Genomic DNA, 13,483 nt, shown 5'->3' with positions numbered 1-13,483 from the left:
TATATATGTATTCAAATATGTGTATAAATACATATATATGTATGTATACATATATATACACGTGTATATATGTGTGTGTATATATATATATATATATATATAAATATATATATATATATGTATATATATACATATATGTGTGAGTGTGTGTGCGTGTACACACACACACACACACACACACTTTCTTCTGCAAATGTCCTATGCTCATATATGAGTGAGGGGAGGGGAGTGTTTGCTCATTTGGAAACGCGTATTAGTGGTTTGTCCCACAATTACAATAGTAAAAGAATTTTCAATACAGCTCTTTGATAATGTCTCTGAATATAAAAGCTGGTGTTCTGACCCTCATTAGTCCATTAGTGAAGATGACTCCGAATCCTTCCTCTTATGAATTCTCTTGGTTTTAACTTCAACCGTTGACATTTTAAAATGTTTCATATTTATATATATATATATATATATATATATATATATACATATGTATATATATATATATATATATGTTAGTGTGTATGTAAATATATGTATATATATATATACTGTATATATATACGTGTGTATATGTACATATGTATATATGTAGATATATATATGCATATACTGTATGTAAGTACAAAATATATATATGTATATATAAAATATATATATGTATTTATATATGTATATGTGTGTACGGTGTATGTATGTATATGTATATATATAGTATATATTATATATATATATATATATATATATATATATATATATATATGTATATATATACACACATATACAAATGTGTGTGTGTGTGTATACATGTATATATGTGTATATACTGTATGTACATGAGTACATATATATATGCATATATGTAAGTACAAAATATATATATGCATATATCAAATATATATATGTATATGTGTATATATGTGTGTACGGTGTATGTATGTATATGTTTATATATAGTAAATATTATATATACATATATGTATATATACACGTATGTATATTATATAGGTATATATACACATATGTATATGTATATATACATACATATGTGTATGTATACACACATATACAAATGTGTGTGTGTGTATACATGTATATATGTGTATATACTGTATGTATGTATATGCATATATGTGTGTGTGTGTATACTGTATATGTTTATGTTTATATATTATCTGTGTATATTCTCTTTACATCTCATCATTGCTTTCTAACTGAGTCATTCACCTTACCGCGCAGAAAGTTCAAGAGGCTTTTCGAAAGTTCCAACATCAAACCACTGTCATCGTCTCCAACAAAAAGCCTTCAACCTCTCACAGTTTTATATATTTGCATTCATATCCTCCACGTCACACACTTGCTTCTTTTTTCTATTTTTACAGTGGGTATATTGCAGTACCAAATGTCCCCCTTGTCTTCCCCGCAAATCAGAGGAACCAGAAGCATTTTTTCCTGTTCTTTTTGGTGGTAGCAGCGGGATGGACGGCCTGGGGGGACTCCTGTTGGTTGGGCGTGGTGCATGGAGGGGTGGTGGCTGCGGGGGTCTGGGGGGAGCCCTCAGGGGGGTCGCCGACTTTCCACGTGCGGACCACCTGTCCTTCCTGAAGACGAAAGTCGTGCTCTACGCTAGATTTAAGAGAAGAGAATAACAGATGCATTAGTCAATTGAGGTACACTACATGGCCAAAAGTATTTAGCCACCCATCCAAATGATAAGAATCAGGTGTCCTAATCACTTGGCCTGGCCACAGGTGTATAAAATCAAGCAATTAGGCATGGAGACTGTTTCTGCAAACATTTGTGAAAGAATGGGCCGCTCTCAGTGATTTCCAGTCGTGAAATTTCCTCGCTTCTAAATATTCCAAAGTCAACTGTCGGCTTTATTATAAGAAAAGTGAAGAGTTTGGGAACAACAGCAACTCAGACACCAAGTGGTAAGCCACGTAAACTGACAAAGAGGGGTCAGCGGATGCTGAAGCGCATAGTGCAAAGATTTTCTGCACAGTCAGTTGCTACAGAGCTCCAAACTTCATATGACCTTCCAATTAGCCCACGTACAGTAGGCAGAGAGCTTCATGGAATGGGTTTCCATGGCCGAGCAGCTGCATCTATTTTTTTTATTATTATTTTTTTCATAAAGAAATACAATCATGTGTGCTTACGGACTGTATTGATCTATATTGATATATAATGTATATATTGTGTTTTTTATGTTGATTTAATAAAAAATAAAAAAAACATTTAAAAAAAAAAACGTTTTTCTTGTGCGGCCCGGTGGTTGGGGACCACTGGTGTAAAGCACGTCGCCACTGGACTCTAGAGCAGTGGAGACACCTTCTCTGGACTGATGAATCAGGCTTTTCCATCTGGCAATCTGATGGATGAGTCTGGGTTTGGAGGTTGCGAGCTAGCGGCTAAAGTGCAGCCGCTGTCGGCAGTGTTGTTGCTACTTCTAAATCACTAATCCTCGCCTCCATGGCGACAAATAAAGTAAGTTTCTTACAAGTATCATCCCTGCAGGACGAGGAATAGCTAAACATGCTTCACTACACACCGTAGCTCACCGGCGTCACAATGTAAACAAATGCCATTGGTGGATCTACACATAACATCCACTGTAATGATACCAAGTACAAGAGCGTATCTAGTCCATACTGCTATGATTACGTCAATATTTTTTGGCATTACAACATCTTCTTTTCTTTATTTTAAATGTATATTATTATTATTTTTTAAATGTATATTATTGTGCTCCCTCCACGGCGGGAGCACCTACAGGCTCCGCGGTGAGCACCGCAGGACACGCCCCCACACGTGCCGCGCAGACCGCAATCTGCAATCAGCGCACCTGGACTTGATGAGAAACAGCAGCATAAAGGCTCCCTCTGCAGACTACCCTGCGCCGGAACATAGCCTTTGTTTACAGTAAGCTTCGCGTCTTTGGCCCCTCTCCTGTGTCTGCTCTCCTTGTTCTAACTTGTCCTTGTCGTTTCCCTGTTCCAGCAGTTGTCTCCGTTACCTTCTCTGGATCTCCCCCTGGACCCTGACTGCCTTCCTCGAGCAATCGACTACCCCGCTTTTGGACCCGGACCTCAGGACGTCTCTCTCCAGCCCCATGGACCTCGCTTGGATCACGGACCTCTTTTGCCCAGCCCCTTTGGACTTGTTTGCCTCCACAACCAACACACACTTCCAACAACCTCTGGTCAATGCTATCTGGTTAGTTTCTACACATAATCCCGCACGCACACACATAGTAGCATACACACTCCACGTATACATCAAAAGCTCCTTCCCCCTAGTCGTACCTAACAATTATGTTTATAAACTCAGGTAATATGTCCCTGGACACATGAGGACTTTGAATATGATCCAAGTATGATCCTGTAACTACTTGGTATCAGATTAATACCCAAATTTGTGGTATCATCCAAAACTAATGTAAAGCATCCAAACAACAGAAGAATTAATTATTATTACATTTTAACAGAAGTGTAGGTAGAACATGTTAAAAGATAAAGTAAGCAGATATTAACAGTAAATGAACAAGTAGATGAATAATTCATTTTCTACCACTTGTCCTTTATAATTTTGACAAATTAATAAAATGATAAATGACATAATATGTTACTGCATAGACTAATTAGGAGTCTTTGTTTGTTTACTTACTACTAAAAGACAAGTTGTCTTGTATGTTCACTATTTTCATACTTGCCAACCCTCCCGAATTTTCAGGGAGACTCCCGAAATTCAGCGCCTCTCCCGAAAACCTCCCGGGACAAATATTCTCGCGAAAATCTCCCGATTTTCAGCCGGAGCTGGAGGCCACGCCCCCTCCAGCTCCATGCGGACCTGAGTGAGGACAGCCTTTTTTCACGATGGTAGGACAACAGGGTGACAAGAACTAAATCATCCAGACTAGAGATAAATTGTATTATTATGTTTACCTTACCTAAAAATAAATATATTTATTAATAAAAAAACAACAACAACTAAATAAATTTTTACTATATTTTGCTAAAAACATCAAAATTTATTGTATTTTTATTTGTATTTTTTCTGACTCCTTATTGCATCCAGCCATAGAATTATACATTAAAATAAACATATTTGAAATAATTAATTTTAAATTATCATAATAATTCATTTAAAATTACCATATTTAATTATTAAAATAATTGCTTGTTTATCATCAACTTTCGCATTTTATTCATTACATTTTGAAGCTCTCAGAAGCCAAGTTATGTTATATTCCTTAAGATTTATTTATGCAAGTTTGAAGTATCAATTATCGAAACACAGTTTTGTTTGCATATTTTCAGGATGTATATATATATATATATATATATATATATATGAAATACTTGACTTGGTGAATTCTAGCTGTCAATATACTCCTCCCCTCTTAACCACGCCCCCAACCACGCCCCGGCCCACTCCGACCACGCCCCCACCTCCCGAAATCGGAGGTCTCAAGGTTGGCAAGTATGACTATTTTATTCAAGGACAAACTTGCAATGAGAAACATATGTTTAATGTACCCTAAGATATTTTGTTAAAATAAAGCCAATAATGCAATTCTTTGTGGTCCCCTTAATTTAGAAAAGTACCAAAAAGTACCGAAAAGTATCGAAATAATTTTAGTACCGGTACCAACATATTGGTATCGGGACAACACTATTATATAGGGCTGGGCAATATATCGATATACTCAATATGTCGCGGGTTTGTCTCTGTGCGATATAGAAAATGACTATATCGTGATATTCGAGTATACGTTTTCACACCGTTGCTTTTAGCTGCGGGCATTACACTGCATGCGTTTCCCACTCTTTCTTGTCTCTCCTTCTTACAGAGACTTAAAACAAGCGCACCTTCTTACACACGTCACGCGTGCAACGTCACACGCCCTCCATGATTAGAGAGGTAAGTACATGGGTAACATTAGCTGTGATGCTAACGGTGCGTTGCCAGTGGTAATACGAGAGAGAGAAGGTGTGAATCTGGTAACAAATGAAGGAAGAATTAATTCCCAAGAAAAACAGCACGGGGTCCATCGTCTGGCGGTGGTTTGGCTTCAAGTGGGAATATGTTGAACAATTATGCGGCAAAAGCGTTGCTACAAAAAGTAGCAGCACTGCTAATTTGTAGCATCATTTGAAAAGTCACCCGCTAGAGAATAAAGCGTGCTTGAAACTCCGCATGTCAACATCTTTGTTTGGTGCCACACCCACAAAATGCCGAAGCAACAATTTCCAGATCAACACGTATGAAAATAAAATCAACAACAGAAGGAGATAACGTCCGCAGGAACCTACCACAGAACGAAGGACATACACTACTTGATTTCCTCATTTTTATTTGACAGTTTTTTAAATATTTTGTGTGACATCATGCACAAAAGTGCACTTTATTTGTTTTTAATTATTGTAGTGGCGTTCTGTACAAAAAGTGCACTTTAATTTAGTGTTGTTTTGAGATGTCATCTTAGTGACATCATGCACAAAAGAGCACTAATAGCTTGTTTTAAAATGTCTCTGACAATCTTGCACTTTCTGTTTTGGAAATGACATGAATGTTTGTGCCACTGCTTAATAACTGTTTAATAAATACAGTTTTGATAAATTGAATTAGTTGTGATTTCCCTCTCTGCATGAAAGTTTAAAGGCCTACTGAAACCCACTACTACTGACCACGCAGTCTGATAGCTTATATATCAATGATGAAATATTAACATTGCAACACATGCCAATACGGCCGGGTTAGCTTACTAAAGTGCAATTTTAAATTTCGCGCTACATATCCTGCTGAAAACGTCTCGGTATGATGACGTCAGCGCGTGACGTCGCGGATTGTAGAGGACATTTTGAGACAGCATGGTGGCCAGCTATTAAGTCGTCTGTTTCATTGCAAAATTCCACAGTATTCTGGACATCTGTGTTGCTGAATCTTTTGCAATTTGTTCAATGAACAATGGAGACAGCAAAGAAGAAAGCTGTAAGTGGGAAGCGGTGTATTGCGGCAGGTGTTGTGCCGGATAACGCACCCCCGCCGTAGAATGTACCCCCTGACTGTTGTGCCGGACTGCAGCAACACAAACACAGCCGGTGTTTCATTGTTTACATTCCCGAAAGATGACAGTCAAGCTTTACCATTGGCCTGTGGAGAACTGGGACAACAGAGACTCTTACCAGGAGGACTTTGAGTTGGATGCGCAGACGCGGTACCGTGAGTACGCATGCAGCTGCGACTTCCAAACATTTGATCGCTTGCCCGTGCGTGCGTGCCGCTATGTGCATGTCACGTACGTAACTTTGGGAAAATTGGAGAAATGTATGTGCTGTATGAACTTTGGGGAGGTGAACGGTACTTTGGGCTGTGGGATTGAGTGTGTTGTGCAGGTGTTTGAGTTGTATCGGCGGGTTATATGGACGGGAGGGGGGAGGTGTTTGTTATGCGGGATTAATTTGTGGCATATTAAATATAAGCCTGGTTGTGTTGTGGCTAATAGAGTATATATATGTCTTGTGTTTATTTACTGTTTTAGCCATTCCCAGCTGAATATCAGGTCCCACCCGCCTCTCACAGCATCTTCCCTATCTGAATCGCTCCCACTGCCCTCTAGTCCTTCACTCTCACTTTCCTCATCCACAAATCTTTCATCCTTGCTCAAATTAATGGGGAAATCGTCGCTTTCTCGGTCCGAATTGCTCTCGCTGCTGGTGGCCATGATTGTAAACAATGTGCAGATGTGAGGAGCTCCACAACCTGTGACGTCACGCTACTCGTCTGCTACTTCCGGTACAGGCAAGGCTTTTTTATCAGCGACCAAAAGTTGCGAACTTTATCGTTGATGTTCTCTACTAAATCCTTTCAGCAAAAATATGGCAATATCGCGAAATGATCAAGTATGACACATAGAATGGACCTGCTATCCCCGTTTAAATAACAAAATCACATTTCAGTAGGCCTTTAAAATGAGCATATATTAATGCAGTATGAAGAAGAATGTTTTAATGTAGACACATAGAATCATCATACTGGTGTGATTATATGCATCAAGTGTTCATTCAAGGCTGAGGCAAAATATTGCGATATATATCGAGATATTAATAAAAGGCCATATCGCCCAGCCCTAGGTCCCCTTAATTTAGAAAAGTATCGAAAAGTACCGAAAAGTATCGAAATAATTTTAGTACCGGTACCAACATATTGGTATTGGGACAACACTATTATACACACACACATGTACATAAACAGACACACACACCTGCACGTGCATGCAAACACGGATATGTCATAGGAATGAGCTGCCTTACAGTGGAAAACTGGACTCATTATACAGCATATTATGTATGAAGGCATTGACTGTATAGGTACGATTTGAGTCCCCTAATGGACACGTAGTATGTGACCATACATGCCGGACGATGAATCATAGCAGCACATAATACTCTCCAGAGAGTCCCAGTAATATCCAATATTTCGGAATTCTCGCCTCCTCCGCACCGGGAAAGGAAATGGAGGCAGGGGAGACTTCCAGTAATGAGGCTGTTGACGATAATTTAGGGGCTAAAGTGCTGAGTGTCTCAGAAAGGTTGCAGCGCCAGAAATGATGGCAGTCGCCACACATTGGTCAGTCACATGACCAATGCACCCCGAGTGCAAGCGGTTATATATCAGTGTTACAGCCATCTAAAGACAATGTTTGACATATTGTCAGCTGGTTAGATATTGGCGCGCCGCCTCTTGCTGTGATGGACTCGCATTTCTTTCCCTTATTTGTTCCCTCTGCTATTCTCGCTTATTATGCGGTGGCCTAGTTAGCGGGTGTTTCTCATCACAGCAGCGGCAACGGCGGAAGATGCTGGAAATAAAGAGGACTCCCGTGGATAAGAATATGAGTGGGGGCGGCGCGGGGAGGGGAAGGCGACAACGGCGGTCGTGACTGCTCACGTTTATCCCCATAGGGCTCGGAAACAACTCCCACCTCCACTCTGGGCGCCCACTGGTGGTTTTATGTACACGGAATAAGCAGAACTTAAGACGGTAGTGTGCCGTAGTACGGGCATACCACAGAGGACTTCCTCCAAAAATACTTTAATGGAAACTCTTGATGACCTTTTTACTGTGGAATGCTGCACACTCCTGCACATTAATTCCCTTTCAAAACCAATGTAGCCTTAGCTTTACAGATGCCACGTCTACTGTGTAGGCTGTGTCATATAGTAAATGCCCTACATTTACTCAGTCACATTTACTTATGTAACTTTTTTTAAATTGTACTTGTTTGAGTAGTTTTAACGCAACGTACTTTAATATCATTATCATATTTAGGGATGTTCTGATCAATGATTTGTGCTGCCGACAAGTGAGATCGGCCGATACCTATACAGATACCGATCACGTGTATTAACTGTAAATTGTTCTATTTATTTATTGACGGTTTAACAATATTATTCCATTTTATTACAAAACCCAAAACCAGTGAAGTTGGCACGTTGTGTAAATTGTAAATAAAAACAGAATACAATGATTTGCAAATCCTTTTCAACCTATATTTGTTACGGCTCAGACTCCTGCCAACGCCGCTCATCCGTCTGTGCGCACCTCGGGACACGCCCACAGGTGCGCACATCCAGGGCGCGTCCCCGCCCTGCAGCAGCCACCAGCTGCAATCACTCACCGGCAATCTACACTCCTGGGTCTGATGAGGGCAAGCTCAATAAAGGACCAGTGGACCCAAGGATCGGCGCGGGAACTTAGTTTTCTCATGGTGTACCGTAAGCAACAAGCTTTATGCTCGATTCATGTTTCCTCTCCGTGCCTTGATTTGTCCCCTGTCTTCTCCCGTGTCCCCGCAGTACCTTCCGTCGCCTGGAAAGTGAGCTGTGCGTCTCACTTTCCCCTGGATCTCCCTCTGGACTCTGACTGCCTCCTTCGTTCCTCGACCTTTCTCTCGCCCCTGGATTCTGACGCCTCGCTCTCGCCCCGGATCATCTGCCTGCCCCCTGGACTTCCTCGTATCTCGTTCAACACGTTGGTAACACTCACTTCAGTTAAATTACACACATAGTCTTACACTACACACTCTTGTATTCTAGTTCACACTCCATTTCCTTAGTTTAGTTGGATTGTTTGTTGTTATTATTATTATATATATTTATTATATATAATAAATATTGTACATACTGCCCCCTGGTGTCTGTTTGCCGTCACCTCCCTCAGCAAACACAACAGTAAGTTCCCGCCAAAGTTATTTAAGGACCTGACGGCACAGTTCCTTAGCCCCGCCCCCAGTGACTTTAGTTCCGCCCCCTGTGAATTTTTTTTTTTTTTCTCTGCCTCTTGCCCCATTCACCATGTCTTTTTCTTTTTTTCGCTCCACACCGGAGGAGTTGTCTTGTCCTGCCAAACTGTCGTGGAAAGGCATGTTTAGCAGTGATGTGAGCAAGGAGGAATTTACCCGTCGCCTGGACACCCTCCTCCCACCCTTAGTGACTGTTCCTCAGCCAGAAAGAAGCGTCTGGCATCCGCTTTCGGAGAGGGGGGGTAGTACTGGTGGCTGTGCTGATGGGGTGGCGCAGCTGCACCAAGACAGGCTACCCTCTGCCAGACTAATTCCACCTGTCTTCCGCTTTTCCCAGCCGCAACCACCAGTCCCCTGGCTAGCCTCTGAGCAACCACCAGTCCCCTGGCTAGCCTCCGAGCAACCACCAGTCCCCTGGCTAGACTCCAAGCAACTACCAGTCCCCTGGCTAGCGTCCGAGCTAGCACCAGTCCCTCGGCTAGCGTCCGAGCTAGCACCAGTCCCTCGGCTAGCGTCCGAGCTAGCACCAGTCCCTCGGCTAGCGTCCGAGTTAGCACCAGTCCCTCGGCTAGCGTCCGAGCTAGCACCAGTCCCTCGGCTAGCGTTTGAGCTAGCACCAGTCCCTCGGCTAGCGTCCGAGCTAGCACCAGTCCCTCGGCTAGCGTCCGAGCTAGCACCAGCCCCTCGGCTAGCGTCCGAGCTAGCACCAGCCCCTCGGCTAGCATCCGAGCTAGCACCAACCCCTCGGCTAGTCTCCGAGCTAGCACCAACCCCTCGGCTAGTCTCCGAGCTAGCACCAACCCCTCGGCTAGTCTCCGAGCTAGCACCAACCCCTCGGCTAGTCTCCGAGCTAGCACCAGTCCCCAGGCTAGCCCCCACGTCTCCACCAGCTCCCAGGCTGGCCCCCTCGTCTCCGCCAGCTCCCAGGTTGGCCCCGACCTCTGTCCCTTGGCTGGCAGCTCTGGTTTCAGCACCTCGGCCAACTCCTCAGCGCCGATGACGTCTGCCGCTTCAACGGCGCCGATGACGTCTGCCGCTTCAACGGCGCCGATGACGTCTGCCGCTTCAACGGCGCCGATGACGTCTGCCGCTTCAACGGCGCCGATGACGTCTGCCGCTTCAACGGCGCCGATGACGTCTTCCTCCATGCCTGCCTCGCCGATGACGTCTTCCTCCACGCCTTCCACGCCGCCGACGACGTCTGCCGCTTCCACGCCGCCGCCGACGTCTGCCGCTTCCTCGCCGCCACCGACGTCTGCCGCTTCCTCGCCGCCGACGTCTGCCGCTTCCACGCCGCCGCCGACGTCTGCCGCTTCCACGCCGCCGCCGCCGTCTGCCGCTTCCACGCCGCCGCCGCCGTCTGCCGCTTCCACGCCGCCGCCGACGTCATATCCTCGTTTCCGGCGAGACGCACCATGGCACCAATCACGTCCGCCTTCTCGACAGCCAAGATGGTGGCCGTCCCTTGGTCGCCCGCCTCGCCGGCTTCAGCGGCGTTCTTCTCGCCGCCGCCATCAGACTCGTCCTCGGTGGATTCGGGGACATTTGGGTCGTCGACCCACCACCAATTCACCCCTCCGCCCTCCCTTGATTTTTTTTTCCTGTGCCTTTTGTGGTACGACCTGTAGGACATCTGGGAGCTGTCCATAAGGAGGGGGGTACTGTTACGGCTCAGGCTCCTGCCAACGCCGCTCATCCGTCTGTGCGCACCTCGGGACACGCCCACGGGTGCGCACATCCAGGGACGCGCCGCGCGCGTCCCCGCTCTGCAGCAGCCACCAACTGCAATCACTCACCGGCAATCTACACTCCTGGGTCTGATGAGGGCAAGCTCAATAAAGGACCAGTGGACCCAAGGATCGGCGCGGGAACTTAGTTTTCTCATGGTGTACCGTAAGCAACAAGCTTTATGCTCGATTCATGTTTCCTCTCCGTGCCTTGATTTGTCCCCTGTCTTCTCCCGTGTCCCTGCAGCACCTACCGTCGCCTGGAAAGTGAGCTGTGCGTCTCACTTTCCCCTGGATCTCCCTCTGGACTCTGACTGCCTCCTTCGTTCCTCGACCTTTCTCTCGCCCCTGGATTCTGACGCCTCGCTCTCGCCCCGGATCATCTGCCTGCCCCCTGGACTTCCTTGTATCTCGTTCAACACGTTGGTAACACTCACTTCAGTTAAATTACACACATAGTCTTACACTACACACTCTTGTATTCTAGTTCACACTCCATTTCCTTAGTTTAGTTGGATTGTTTGTTGTTATTATTATTATATATATTTATTATATATAATAAATATTGTACATACTGCCCCCTGGTGTCTGTTTGCCATCACCTCCCTCAGTAAACACAACAATATTCAATTGAATAGACTGCAAAGACAAGATACTTAATGTTCGAACTGGAATTTTTTTCTTTTTTCAAAAATTAGCTCATTTGGAATTTGATGCCTGCAACATCTTTCAAAAAATTTGGCACAAGTGGCAAAAAAGACTGAGAAAGTTGAGGAATGCTCGTCAAACACTTATTTGGACAGTGCCAAGCAACGTGTTACAACAGCGTGGCTTCATAGTAAAAGAGTGCGGGTACTAGACTGGCCTGCCTGTAGTCCAGACCTGTCTCCCATTGAAAATGCGTGGCACAATATGGAGCTGTCACGCCAAATTTCTTTCCCCTACAAACCCCCCTCCCCCATTTACTTCCGGGGTCATTTCCTCTTACGTCAATTCCTCTTACTTACGTCATTTCCTCTTACGTCATTGACAGCGATCGATAACACTTCGGCTTTGACTGCCCGTCGCTGGAAGGATACTTGTTTTTTTAAATTTAATTTAATTTTTTATTTTATAGCTTTAACAAAACGTCTGTATTAATCGGACAAATTAACTTAATATTTTTTGCACGTTACCACGAAGACAGAAGTTCCCAGCAGCGGCCCTAACACTCCGCCTGAAATTTTCCCTAACACTCCGCCTGGAATTTTTCGAAGCCTGCTGGTGTTTGACATAAGTCCCCTGGGAAAGATAAAGACAAATGTCATTCAGCGACACCACCATTTTCAGGAGATTTGGATTCTATCGATCGCTGTCTATGGCGTAAGAGGAAATGACGTAAGTAAGAGGAAATTACGTAAGAGGAAATGACCCCGGAAGTAAATGGGGGGGAGGGGGGGGGTGTAGGTTTTTGTAGGGGGAAGAAATTTGGCGTGGCAGAGCCTAAAATACCACAACGGGCACCCCGGACTGTTGAACAACTTAAGCTGTACATCAAGAAAGAATGGGAAAGAATTCCACCTGAAAAGCTTCAAAAAATGGGTCTCCTCAGTTCCCAAACGTTTACTGAGTGTTGTTAAAAGGAAAGGCCATGTCATACTTGCCAACCTTTAGACCTCCAAATTCGGGAGATGGGGGGGTTGAGGTGGGCGGGGTTGGGGGGCAGGCTTTGGTGGTAGCGGAGGTGTATATTGTAGCCCGGAAGAGTTAGGGCTGCAAAGGATTCTGGGTATTTGTTCTGTTGTGTTTATGTTGTGTTACGGTGCGGATGTTCTCCCGAAATGTGTTTGTCATTCTTGTTTGGTGTGGGTTCAGAGTGTGGCGCATATTTGTAACCGTGTTAAAGTTGTTTATACGGCCACCCTCAGTGTGACCTGTATGGCTGTTGATCAAGTATGTCTTGCAGTCACTTACGTGTGTCTGTAGACGCCGCATACAACATGCGACTGGGCTGGCACGCTGATTGTATCGAGAAAAAGCGGACACGACTACAGGTTGTAGATTGTTGAGGACGCTAAGGGCAGTGACATTATCGCACGCCCTCAATATTGTTGTCCGGGTGAAAATCGGGAGAAATTCGGGAGAATGTTTGCCCCGGGAGATTTTCGTGAGGGGCACTGAAATTCGGGAGTCTCCCGGAAAAATCGGGAGGGTTGGCAAGTATGGGCCATGTAACACAGTAGTAAAAATGCCCCCGTGCCAACTTTTTTGCAATGTGGTGCTGCCATTAAATTCTAAGTTAATGATTATTTGCAAAAAAAAAAAAATACGTTTCTCAGTTCGAACTTTAAATATCTTGTCTTTGCAGTTTATTCAATTGAGTTGAAAAGGATTTGCAAATTATTACATTGAAATCCTTTTTGCCCTCAAAGTCCTTCTGTGTCCAGAGAATTATTCCCTGAATTTGTAACATTAACAA

General features: G+C 44.1%; 1 protein-coding gene across 3 annotated transcripts in view; it reads right to left on the bottom strand.

Annotated features, from left to right (window-relative positions):
* Nucleotides 1-787: 787 nt before the first annotated feature.
* The window catches only part of LOC133574940 (uncharacterized), a 166,761-nt gene continuing 154,065 nt past the window's right edge, over nucleotides 788-13,483 (bottom strand). For all 3 annotated transcript variants that reach the window (XM_061927304.2, XM_061927305.2, XM_061927306.2), the window contains one exon: nucleotides 788-1,614. In XM_061927304.2, coding sequence (XP_061783288.1) covers nucleotides 1,416-1,614 — 199 coding nt within the window. In that variant the 3' untranslated portion in view covers nucleotides 788-1,415. The remainder of the gene's footprint in view (nucleotides 1,615-13,483) is intronic.

The sequence above is a fragment of the Nerophis lumbriciformis genome, linkage group LG32 (assembly GCF_033978685.3).
Source record: "Nerophis lumbriciformis linkage group LG32, RoL_Nlum_v2.1, whole genome shotgun sequence".
NCBI classification, from domain to species: domain Eukaryota; kingdom Metazoa; phylum Chordata; class Actinopteri; order Syngnathiformes; family Syngnathidae; genus Nerophis; species Nerophis lumbriciformis.
The sequence above is the reverse complement of the archived record's forward strand: the minus strand, read 5'-3'. Positions and strand labels throughout refer to the sequence as shown.